Source organism: Photinus pyralis, unplaced genomic scaffold (assembly GCF_008802855.1).
Source record: "Photinus pyralis isolate 1611_PpyrPB1 unplaced genomic scaffold, Ppyr1.3 Ppyr1.4_LG1, whole genome shotgun sequence".
Taxonomy (NCBI): domain Eukaryota; kingdom Metazoa; phylum Arthropoda; class Insecta; order Coleoptera; family Lampyridae; genus Photinus; species Photinus pyralis.
Genome location: NW_022170249.1, coordinates 3,081,987 through 3,095,477, shown reverse-complemented (window position 1 = coordinate 3,095,477; position 13,491 = coordinate 3,081,987). Strand labels below are relative to the sequence as shown.

Here is a 13,491-nt window from a genome sequence, read left to right as displayed (position 1 = left end):
TTGACGAGGCGAAGCCGAGTTAAAATATCAGTCAAATGCGCGAAATAACTTCGCGCTAGCGTTATATACAATATTTTTTCTACAACTGAACCGATTGTTAATTAAATTTGCTGTTTAAGTTCAACTTTGTCACGTGCGCGAAATACTTTTTTTCACTGTTGACGATTTCGCGCACGTTGTCAAGGGCAACCTTACTTATTAATTAACCGTTTAAAAATCTAGTACTTCGCGCTTCGAAATTCGTCAGAAAATGACAGGTTTTTTTGACAGTTGTAGAAAAAATACTTTTTGCTCATGTATTTGAAATACAAAATACAATTGTATTTGAAATACATTAAAAAACACTTAATCTTAAATATTTTATTATACCTATCATTTACATCTTACTTATACTGGTATACACATATTACTATATTATTATTACATATTACCCTTGAGATAAACTAACTTTTCAAACAATGTGTCTGATAAATTGCCTCTTGTAGGCGAATGACAAGTGAAGTAAGGCCCTGTTTACACGCATACCGTACTTTACAAAAAGTTGAATAACTTCTACCTTTAGACGGTAAAATCAGATCTAGTGTAAAACGCTCTATCGGCGATAGTTATGAAAGATTTACTTTTTTGTGTATTTAAAATACAAAATACATTTACATCGTGTAATTAAAATACAGTATTGAAAATACATATGTATTTTAAATACTGTATTTCAATTACAAATATTTCAAATACTGCCCAACCCTGCCTGTCGATGGTGACTATGCGAACGAGACAATAAACGAACGAATTTGGTTTCAGTCATAATCAGCCATGGAATTATTGCCATAAGAAATACATTATAAACTTCGAGACAAGAATGCAAGGTTGATTCCAATAAATGAAGAGAAAGTGTTTGGTATCACTGGATTGTGACGTAAAAATCCAATATGGCGTCCATTAAAAATAAGGAAGTTGATGTCAACTTAGAGAAGAAGGATGTCAATATCTCGAAAACCGCCATTCTGAAAAAAAATTTCCTACTTCCATTGAATTTATCCATCGAATCTTGCAACTTTTATTTGAAACGTTTTTATATACAGCTCTCGCCAGGAATGATTGCCGGTCACAGCACACCTTGTGTCGGTCTACAATTGTTGAACGAAAAGTCTTTTTGTTCAACATTGACACAAAACGAATTATTTTTTTCAAAATATCGCATCTGAGTATCCAATATAGTGGACGGCGCTAAATAAAATACGGTCGAGTAGTAGATAAATTTATTTACCGTATATACAATTCTTCTATGCGCGCTGAATATCGAACGGCGGAGTTCTTCAAGCGGCGGCGCTGCTGATCAGGATCACGGCTGGTACTGGCTACAGGTAGGCTGGATAGGAAGATCGAAGTTAAGGCGAAGCGCGATCAGGCTTGCTAGAGCCTCTTCAGCCAGAGAACGGGAATGTAAGAATAGGTAAAGTTAGGGATGGGAACGGAGTGGGACAAGTTTGCTTCCTTCAATGTTGACAAACACGACGAAATGATAAGTATCAAGGCATCTCTATCTTTATTTCTTACTCACAGCCTTACGTCATATTGCCAACTGTCATTTAAAACTTCTAGCAAAAACAAATGTAATGAGGGGGTACCTATTTTATACAACAATAAGGAAAGTAGCTAATTGTTGATCAGAACTCATTATTGAGATGCGACAAATTTACTGTAAACTCACCTTTCATTAGAAACGTCCTTCTGTAATCTATGCATAAGGGGTGGCATGGCAGCATTCCGTCTGACTGGTCGTCTTCCGCGCTCAATGGTCATGTAAACAAATATCGCGACTGCTTAACCGCAATACTCGCCAATTAACTAAGTAAATCACGGAGGGGGGGGGGAGGGGGCGTTAGCCCCAAGCTGGCGCTAAGCTCTCCGGTTGGCGATTGGGGTTGAATGCGTCGTTGGCTTCCTGAAGGGTTAAGATGGAGCTCATACCTATTTGGGAAAGGGTTACGCGGCGCGCGCGTGTATTATTTAGGATACACATCCCGCCTCGGTCCTCTGACCAGGACCCTCGGCCAATAGATCAGTAACGTCGATCTATGTTGCTCATTGCCCTAGTTGGGAACAATTTTTTTATTTTATTTTTATTTATTTTCTTTTTATTTCCTTTTCATATTATTTTTTATTTATATTCTATATTTAATGTTTCATTGTTTTTTTATTTAAAAAAAAAATTGATAAAAAAATAAAAATTTATTTTTATTGTTTTTTTATTTTATGTTTATTCTATATTTATTGTCTTTTTATTAAATTTTTATTGTATTTTTTATTTTCTTTTTATATTATTTTTTTCTCTTTATTGTGTTTTTATTGTATTTTTATTTTATTTTATTTTTATTTATTTTTATTTTGTTTTAATTTTTTATTTTATTGTTATTTTATTTTTGTTCTCTCTTTATTCTGTTTTTATTATTTTGTCTTATTTTATTTTTTTTGTTCTATTTTTTTTATTGCATTTTTAGTCCATATTTAATGTTTTAAACTTTATTTTTATTTTGTTCATTTTTTTATTTTATTTATATTTTATTTTTGTTCTATTTTTATTCAATTTTTATATTATTTTGTTTTTATTTTATTTTTATTTTATTCTTATTTTATTTTTGATCTATTTTTGTTTTTAATGTATTTTTATTTTACTTTTATTTCATTTATATTTTTTAAATTGTATTATTTTATTTATATTTCATTTTTAAAATAGTTTTATTTTATTTGTAATTTTATTTTAATTTTCTTTTTATTTCATTTTTATTTATTTTATTTTTGTTTTGTGTTTATTTTACGTTTATTTTTATTTTGTTCATTTTTTTGTTCTATTTTTATTTCGATTTTTATTTTATTCTTATTTTACTTTTGATCAATTTTTGTTTTTATTGTATGTTTATTTTTATTCTATTTGTATTTTTATTTTATTTTAATTTTCTTTTTATTTCATTTTTATTTATTTTATTTTTGTCTGTTTTTTTTACTTTTATTTTATTTTTATTTCATTTTTATAGTTTTAAATTTTGTTTTTATTTTATTTTATTTATTTTGTTCATTTTTTAATTTTTTATTTTTTTTTAAGTTTTATTTTTATTCTATTATTTTAATTTTTTTAAATTTTGTTTTTATTGTATTTTTATTTTATTTTTATAGTGTTTTTGTTTTCTTTTTATATTATTTTTTATTCTTATTCTATATTTAATGTGTTTATTGAATTTTATTGTATTTTTATTTTTTATTCTATATTTATTGTATTTATTGTTTTTTATTTTTTTTATTGTATTTTTATTTTATTTATATTTTATTTTTGTCCTATTTTTATTATATTTTTATTTTGTTGAATTTTTTCTTTTTATTGTTCTATTTTTATTTTCATTCTAGATTTATTTTATTTTTATTGCATTTTTATTTCTTTTTTTTTAAATTTTGTTTTATTTTATTTAAATATTTTAATGTATTTTTATTTTATTTTCATTTATTTTTATTCTATATTTATTGTGATTTTATTTTATTTTTATTGTATTTTCATTTTCTTTTTGTTTTATTTTTATTGCATTTTTTTTCATTTCTATTTTTTTAAATTTTATTTTTATTTTATTTATATTTTGTTAATTTTTTTGTTCTATTTTTATTTTTATTCTAGATTTATTTTATTTTTATTGCACTGATTTTATTATTTTTATTTTCATTTATTTTTATTCTATACATATTTATGTAAGCGGAACTTCGTGAAACATGAAAAGATCACGTTTTATTACGGCTTGCTAAGGCAGCTTTATTATACCAAGGGGTGCGCGAAGGAGCGCGGCCCACATATGAGGACTTCGTACGCGACATCCAAGAAAGACGGTCGAGAAATAGAGCAATGTATCCAGCCATTGTTACTGTTCAATAAACGCGCATTGCAAGTTATTGTGTTTAATTAAGGGGTGTAATACCCCTAATCATCTATACCGTTAGTGAATCTTTTACATTTATTGCGATTTTATTTTATTTTTGTATTTTTATTTTATTTCATTTTTATTTTTTTAAATTTTATTTTATTCTTTTTATTTTTGATATATTTTTGTTTTTATTGTATTTTTATTTTTATTCTATTTGTATTTTTATTTTTAATTTTCTTTTTATTTTATTTTATTTCATTTTTATTTTTTTAAATTTTATTTTCATTATATTTATATTTTTGTTCTATTTTTATTTAATTTTTGTTCTATTTTTTTTAGCTATTTATTTTTTTTTATTTTGTTTTGCTTTTGTTTATTTTATTTTTAGACTAAACTAGACACTCTAGTCGAAACTTCAGGGCAAAATAATCGCAAGCGTTTTTATAGTCGCTGCGATTTTTTGGTCACTAAAAATTTAATCAGTTGTTCCTCGGGTGATGATAAACATAATACCGCAAACAGAATTGGAAAATTCGAAATCGTTCGTGACTTATCCATGCACACAGACGGACGGACAGACGAAAAGAAAGTCGAAAATCATGAACTCGCTTTGAAAAGCTCGTTAATTTCGTTACCACAGTGTCTAATTGAACCAAGATAGACCACACGACAGCGACGCCTTTAAACACGTCGTCTAATCGTTTCGACTAATCGCTATAGATAGACCGTACCTTTAGTATAAACTATAAAGTCACTGACACTTGTCATCTGTTATCCTAATCTTCATTTACCAATTGTGTCCTCTGATGAGGAAGATGCATTTATAATTTCCGCTTTATGCGAAGAAACAGGAAAAGGCCGCTTCGTTGCGCTGCTCTTCCGACAAGTGTGCGCACTCTCATTAAAACATGGTACCCTTTAAGGCTAATGCGCACTTACGCGCGGCGCGTTGGGCATGATCAGAACTTGCATGGGTGACTGCTTGGGGAAACCGCGTGCCCCTTGCCTCTTTTGTTTTTTTAATTTTTGCTCATGTTTGTCTATTGATTTTAGATTTTATTTTAATGTCACAGGTAAAGATATAATATAGGTAATTAATCAAAATTTTGTGTTGCTAATTTGAAAAAAAAGTTGAATTCCGTTGTGGCGCTCCGAAATTAAAAAAAAAATCCCTTCCGTTATTTTTCGTTTCCGTATGCCCCAATATACATATGGAAAATTTAAACCAACTCCAGCGATCGGTTACAGTTTACCAATTTTACCTAACTTGCTGCTTCCATAACAAGCAAAATGGCAGTAGCAACCTTATCCTATACAAAATCTACAGAAAAAAACAGGTCTCGTTTTGTTTTTGAAATCAATTGATTACCTGATTATTTGAATGATTCTCAGATTAGGCAATTTGATTACGAAATATTTGTTCCTTGCACAAATCAACATTTAAAACACAATACTGTATATTGGAAACTGTTTTATTCATAAAAAGCATAAAAGAGTAAATGCACACAGTACAGTCATGTACATACTTATAACATATAACAAAACTTAAATAAAACTGGCTGCCATGATATTTTGTATGGAGAACGAAAATATACAGATATGGTTATTTGGAGACCAACTACACAATACTTTGTTTCAACACTCAAAAACCTTTTCATTAACGGTTTATACACGCTCATATTTAGACAAGACAATAAAAACTATAAAAACAGTCTTTAAAATAAAATGTGTGGCTTTAACCTTTGGTTCAATACTATTTACACATTATCAAAGTTGTAAAAGTAATCAAATTGTATAATATCGATATCGCTATACTTAACCTTACATGTTAAAAAACAACTTTTAAATTCATAATAAAATACTGATGACCACTTCTTTTGCTACGATTTCAATCTCCAGCTGCAATCATTTTCATCACATCTTTGTAACTTTTCAAGCTATTGTACAAAATTTTGATATTTGCACTAAATATTATAAATAATTAAACTAACTATCTGCATTTTGACTAGTGGTAACATTTGATCCACTTGTACTAGAACTAGCATGCACTTTTTGAGTGTATGTGGGACTTTGTACGAAAGTGCAAGGTGCTGGAGGGGGTAATAAGCTTAAGTTTGACGAATAAACTATATCGTTATTGGATACCGCTTCATTAGACTGACCACAAAAATCGTGATCCACTTGAGGAAAACGAATACGAATAGCATCAATGACGTCTAATAAATTCTTTGAATCCATAGCTAATACGTGAGCTGCTCCCAGCATTCCTCTGCAAAGAAGTTATTACAAAAATTTAATTTACAGTAAACTTATCTTACTTTCTGTACTCTGTATCTAATGTTGTATTGCTATACTGTTGTGCCAGTTTCATGGATGTTACAAGTTCCGTCATATCTTTTGACAGAACTTTATGTGCCATCTCGACTTCTCGATGTGCCGAAGAGGGAAACATAGGCATGATCGCGTCAACACTGGCAAGAAGTGACCGTAATTCCAAGCCAACATTCCTAACCAATTCTAAATATTGTTCGGCGTGAGATTGTTGCACACCTTGTGACAGTGTCATTACTGCTCTTACAACTTGTGTAGTGCAATCATACACTTTATCATTACTTCGGTCTAAATCGGCTGTTGGTGTTGGTTCCATTTTCTGCAACAAACAGAATCAAATAACTTATTACGAGATGTCAGTATATTTCAATAAGCACCTTTCCTTTCATGTCTATTTCGGATTCCACAGATTCAAAACCTTTGCTTGGTGTACCCGTACTATCTGTTCTTTCAGCCAGAGTCAAAGTGCTAGTAACTGATCCTGCCGGGGAATGACTTTTGCTACTGCATTGCGATTCCGGTCCGCTTTGCAACCCATTTCCGCTCACTGACATACTTGCAATACTAGATGACAACTGGTAATGGGTAGAGGTGGAGTAAGAAGAAGACAATGGACTTGATGGAAGAGATGTAATGGACTGTGAGCAGTCACGAAGTGTGTCTCCATCTGACGAACTCATTATGCTCAATCGTTTTTTCTGTAAAAACAATATTAATGTAGTGTTGTTTCATTATTAAATTCCTTTCAAAGAAAAACATCTACCAAACAATTTTTACAGAATGCCTATAATTATTACTTATTAGGTTAGGAAAATTATGACCTAGGTTGGAAATAATTCAGTGCCAGTAGTTCAGGATTTTCCTTAGTTTGCTACCGTTTTCATTATTTTATCACGTTTTGCTACATTAGCTGATACAAAATCCATTAGTTTCATAATGAACAATTTTAGAATTATAACTTCCGTAAGTCTCACTGCAATATTCTGCACCAAAAGTTGTATAACCCAAAAATGCTATAATAATAATAATAATTAGCTCTTAAACATAATCTAATACCATACTACAAATACACGCCACAGATAATACTTGAAAACAACACACACAAATTATATTGGGACAGGACACTACTCACAGACAAAACTATCCACAATAATAGGCCAGACATTACACTTATAGCTAAAACACAAAAATCCATTTGTATTATAGACATTGCCATTCCCAACACTAACTTAACTAAAACACATGCAGAAAAACACCGCAATTACACCGATATAGCTATCGAGCTTAAGACGCAATGGAGAATGAAATCTACTGTTATCGTTTCCCATTATTCTTGGTGCTACTGGAGTTATGCCAAAGACAATACACCACAATTTACAACTATTAGCTTTAGACAAAAACACATACAAACGTTTACAAAAAGCAGTCATTATCATCAAGACTCCACGACCCCGAAAATTAAAATTCAGTACCGAATTAAACAAAAAACTGAACAGAGTTAAGACGTTAAACTTCCTGAGAAAAACTACACAAGAAAGCTGGCTGGAGCAGCTTTATACAACTGAAAGAAGGAATACACGCATACAAATTCGAAACGAAAAGGTAATCCACTATACGAACCAAATAGAACGATCGAGCAATAAACCCAAAACATTATGGCTACTGGTGAACTCCGTACTCAACCGAAGTGCGAAAGGGTCTAAATCAGTAACTTACGAAGGCAGATCTATTACACGAAATGATGAATTATGTCATGCATTTGCAGAATTCTTTGAACGCGTAATTCCACGTAAACTGGAAGAACATTTCGGACAACGTGCATCTCAAGCATGCTCCACGTCCGCCAATGTTCCAGAGAGCATGTACCTGAAACCTGTTACATCCTCAGATATATGCTGCATCATAGATGTCCTACAGACAAAAAAGGCAACAGGTTATGATGAAGTACCCGCAAAATTCATCAAACAATGTAAAAACACGCTCGCCCATCATCTTGCGGAATCCTTCAATGACTCGTTACAAAGGGGTGCTTTCCCTGACGCGCTCAAGTTAGCTGTGATCATACCCGTTCCAAAAAAAGGGAACCTCACGAACATTGAAAACTTCAGACCGATTGCTCTGTTGACCATATTCTCAAAAATATTTGAGAAGCTTTTGGCGCAGCAACTGTTGGATTTTCTTAACAAACATCACCTCATTACAGAATGTCAACACGGTTTCCGGAAAAATCGTTCGACGGAGACGGCAGCCACGGCTATGATACAAAACATTATGGACCACCTTAACAACGGCAAGACGGTATATGGAATATTTTTCGACATTCTTGGGAGATAAGATTGAGAAAATGGGAATACGCGGACACGCCATGGCATATATCATATCCTACTTGAAAAACAGGAACTACATGGTCAAATGCGGCGAGGAACTGTCCAAGCCATTCACAATAAACATAGGCACACCTCAAGGCGGTGTCCTGGGACCTCTGGTGTACCTCCTATACGTAAACGATCTTCCGCAACATATACATGAGGGCGAATTGTATATGTATGCCGACGATACTGCAATTATAGTGTCCCACTCGTCGCCAAAATGTGCACACGTTCAAGTACACCAAGTCATAGAACAATTTAGCCAATGGTGCTCACAAAACAAGCTTATAGTGAACCAGAGCAAAACTGCCATTATAAACTTCCGTCCTCGATCTGCTATCCATGACACATTACCAACAATCAATACTGTCAAATATCTCGGTATATCCGTGGACAATGATCTAAAGTGGTCTTCACATATAAATGAGCTCGCCAAAAAATTAAACAAGTGTTTCTTTGGTATTATGACGTTAAAGAACTTTTTAACTCAAAAATCACTGTTGAGTGTTTATCACGCTACTGTACATTCACTGCTGTCCTATAATGTTATAGTTTGGGGCCAGTCCTCGGAATTTAATCGTGTTTTTATTGTGCAAAAACGTATTCTCAGACTTATATTCAACTTGGGTGGTACCCAATCATGCAGAGATACGTTCAAGAAGTATGGCATCCTAACAGCAACGTCATGTTACCTACATAAAATAGTCAACTACATTTATGTAAATAAACAAACCTTCGCAACACAGGGATCTATCCATGGACATAACACAAGAGGAAAGGAGAGGCTCTACCCGTCCAAACAGTTCAGCAGAAAAACAAAAAAATTTTTAACAACAAGATGTTACTACACCATCAACGAATACGTTGATGATTGTAAAAGTCTGTGATATTTTAACTTTTTTATGTTGTTACGTGAATGTCTAATGTAAGAACCTGTGATACTCATCTACATAATTTTAACTTATCTATATGTTGTGTCACGGGAGTTTAATGTTTTTTTATGTATGACGCGTCCTATGTACTGTTGTATGCCAAAGGAAAAGAATTAAATTGAATTGAATTGAATTGAATCAACACATGCCATATTGTTCGTAAATTTCTAAACATAACACAAGATACTACATACACAAATGATCCACAACGTACACATGTAAACAACAGTACTCGCTCACAACACGGTACACAACATACTGTAATATCTCCACCTCTAACCCAAACAAACACACAAATACAACTTATCGAACAAACAAGTACAACAAATGATACAACATATACTACAATCAGAGATTCACCTCTGAAGCAAACCACATTATCACGACGATTATTCAACCCAAATGCAAAAACCTAAACAGCACCTTTGACTCACAAAATGACACACAACATACTGTAATATCTCCACCCTTAACTCAACCAACCACACAAACACAACATCCTGAACAAACAAACGTAATAAATACAAGTAACGCAACATGCACTACAAAAACAGGTTCACACAATAAATTTACATGTCCTAGTACAGTTAAAAAACACAAAACTCCTTCTTCACAGAAACACACCACGTTATCACAACCCACTCGTATTCAACCCAAACGCAAAGCCAAAGAAAGTACACTTACACAATAAACTCCATTTAATAATATTGCTAAACTTGCAGGAATTATTATAATTATTTTTTTTTCCTCTTTCCTGATAGCGTTGGCCATTGTGCCCATCAATAGCTATGTTGGTAAGTATGAATTGCATACTATCCCTAGATTTCCAATGTGTGTGTGTGAATTTTTTTTTAGGACCCGACATTACTTCACCAGACGAGCGACGTACAGACACAAACACTAATTGTTACTTGATTTTAATCCGTGTGATTAGTTAACCAGACTAGACCTGAGTTCTTACAAGAAACACTCACCATAATAATAATAATGTTTATTCCCACAAAAACAACTAATAATAGGAAAACAAAAATAAAATAAAGAAAAAAAATAAGAATAGTGTGGGAAAGGACTGCATTCAGTGTAGCAATACCCTGATCTTCCATGCAGCCCTGTCAAGCATAATATAATAGTAACACATATATATGAGTAACACCAATGAACGAACACTCACCACGCATTAAATTAAAAAAAAATAAAAAAAAGAAGAAATGCTACAAAATCTATAACGGCAATGTATTTGATATTAGCAACTGGCACATTTTAGATTGGAATGATGATGGACTGAGCATTTTGAGAGACCGCGGAATAGCATTATAAATTTTTACCACATTATACGAAAACTGATTTTTCAAAATAACTTGTATTGTGCATGGGAATGTCTAACAGACCCCTATGTCGTAAAAACAAATTATGCACATCCGTGTGGTAACTTAAATGATCAAGCAAGTATCCAGGAGTTTGGAAATAAAATAATTTATGATAGAACACAGATGAGTGCAATCAAGTTTACGAAGAAAAAGTAACCAACTTATTCATCATTTTGAACGAGCTCGAGATAATGGTGGTTCACTTTTATCATCGCAGCAGTAAGAAAGGTGAATGGTTATTTTAGTAAATAATTTGTATACATATGTAACAAGTTTTATTTCATAGAGAGTTGTGTGCATTAAATATTAGCCTGCAAACAGTGCCTTCTATTATACAAATTTCTAAAGTGGGCAAACCTGTAAAAAAACAAGGTAATGTATGAAACCTGTTAGCGATGTTGATGATTTCAAACAAGCAGTTGTTTAGATTCTTGCGTTTGGGGTATTATTATTATCAAAAATATTATATAAAATGGGAAACATCTAAGCGTATGATCAATATTCTAATATTTTTAATCAGTAATTAACCTTAATCATGTTTGTGAAACGGGGCATAAGTGATGACGTCATAACACACCCAAATTGGTGTATTACATCTGCAATCGGAGGAACAGAATAAGTATCTAGGAAACCATACGAACAGTGCTGCATTGTATGTATTGTATGGTTTCCTGCATACTTATTTTGTTCTATTCAGTACATTGACAAACAGTAAGGTGAGGCGCACATTGAGAACCATTAACCACAGGTGACACAACCCACCTTTTTGTACTGTGAAACGTAAATTTAATAATGTGATTTATTTATTTACAATTAATTAAATATTAAGTTCATAACCGTCCTGAAATACGTTAATTGATAACCGCTAATTGGTATTTCTCACATACAAGCTCGAACTTCATTAATAATCACTTCCGCAGCGATATTGGAGCTGCCTTTAAACACAATCTAATTTGTTTGTTATAGGAAATGTTATCACAGAGGACTAATCTTTTATAAATTTTATGGAGATGTTTGTATCTTTAAAAGTACGGCACTCTAAGATGAGAAGAAAAAAGAAAAAGACTAGTTTACGCATCGCCACGTCATGTATAATTTGTTTCGTTCATAGTTCAGTTCTAAATAAAGAAAACCTTGTTATGTTCTTGTGTTCTTACCAATCGCAGAAATTATAAAAGTGGGGCGACGAACGGATTAAGTTTTAATTGACGATGTTAAAAGTGCCGTGTTTCGAAATAAAGTCCAATTACTCACGCACGTACCGTAAACTCAAAATTTCTTTCAATTATGGATCCTAATCAATTCAACAAATGATGGCAATCGCTGCCCAATGTTTACAGTCAAGTCAAACTTTTCAACCGCCCGTTCATAATGTTAATGTTGTGGGTCACTTGGACCAGTTTCGATTGCAGAGAAGAAGTCGAAAATTACAAGCAAAGGGTTAGAAAAATTTTTTCTCCAGTTGAATAACGTTTTTGGTGATCAAACCACGTTTGTGGCAAAAGTGTTATTAAATTGCATAGGAACCCGCGATATTATGAATTGGGTTAAGTCTTGGCGGCACCCGCGAAGAACTGTTACATGTATGGGAATGACAAAGTTTGTGGAATTACTTTCAAGCCATTGGTGGTCCTAAGCCAAATGTAGTGGTTCCAACGGCATAGGTTTATGTGTCGTTTTTCAAGGAGCCACAGAATCAGTCGCAGATTTTATAGCGGAAATTAAGACGTTCTTAGCTTCTACTGCAGTTTCAATGTGACTCGTGGTAAGTCAATCTCTGATATTCTAACGTGCTCAATTTATACGCAGGGTTCGTGACACAAACATTCGGCGAAACGAATTCTAACAGAAGATAAAAGAGACATGTAACCATTAACAAAAAGCATAGATTGTAAGATTAGGTTTAGATAAAGCTTCTAGAATTGGACAATGCAGAAAATGTCAAACAGTGTCAAAGATCAAGTAGGTTCCAGTTCAAATAAACGTCAAATATTAATTCTAAGAAGAGTCAGAATAAGTCAAATCCACTAGCCTTAAGAATAAATTTTTATAAAACATATGTTCAAAATCAAGAAGTCGTCCGTGAAAATCGCGATAAATAGGACGGTCCGCAGTTCAAAAAGCAGACTCATTATAAGATATTGGGGTGCTATTCGTCATTTTGTGTAAATAAAGGATGGTGGAAACGGTGACCAATCATAAACGTAACGATGTCGTAGTGTATTGCTTCTGGTATATAGTTAAAATGATGAATTTCTGGGTAAAAAAAAAAAAAAAAAGAAGGTCAAAGGTTGCCATACTGTATGTATTGTTCTAAAATATATGAAAATCAGACTTAATAGCCCTCCATTCATAACATATGTACACAAAGAACAGATTCAGGGTTGAACAATGTTACGATGTGAATTTCAGTGTAATTTTTTGTTATGAGTAGTACATTTTTTTCCAAAAATATCAGTATCTCCCAGGAAGATGTCCGGTCCGAAAATATTTTGTAAATGTAATATATTAGCGGCTGTAAATTCACACAGATTCGAAAGTTGCATCTTCTGGTGCATACTTCGGGTAGCTAAATACTACAATATACATA

At 32.4% G+C, this 13,491-nt stretch overlaps 1 protein-coding gene across 1 annotated transcript; it reads right to left on the bottom strand.

Annotated features, from left to right (window-relative positions):
* Positions 1-5,358: 5,358 nt before the first annotated feature.
* On the bottom strand, positions 5,359-6,966 carry LOC116182991 (focal adhesion kinase 1-like). Its single transcript, XM_031503583.1, has 3 exons — positions 6,611-6,966; positions 6,221-6,552; positions 5,359-6,171 (listed from the first exon to the last, which is right to left on the bottom strand). Exons 1-3 carry the CDS (start codon positions 6,911-6,913, stop codon positions 5,889-5,891), a joined length of 918 nt encoding a protein of 305 aa, XP_031359443.1. The 5' UTR covers positions 6,914-6,966; the 3' UTR covers positions 5,359-5,888.
* Positions 6,967-13,491: the final 6,525 nt, after the last annotated feature.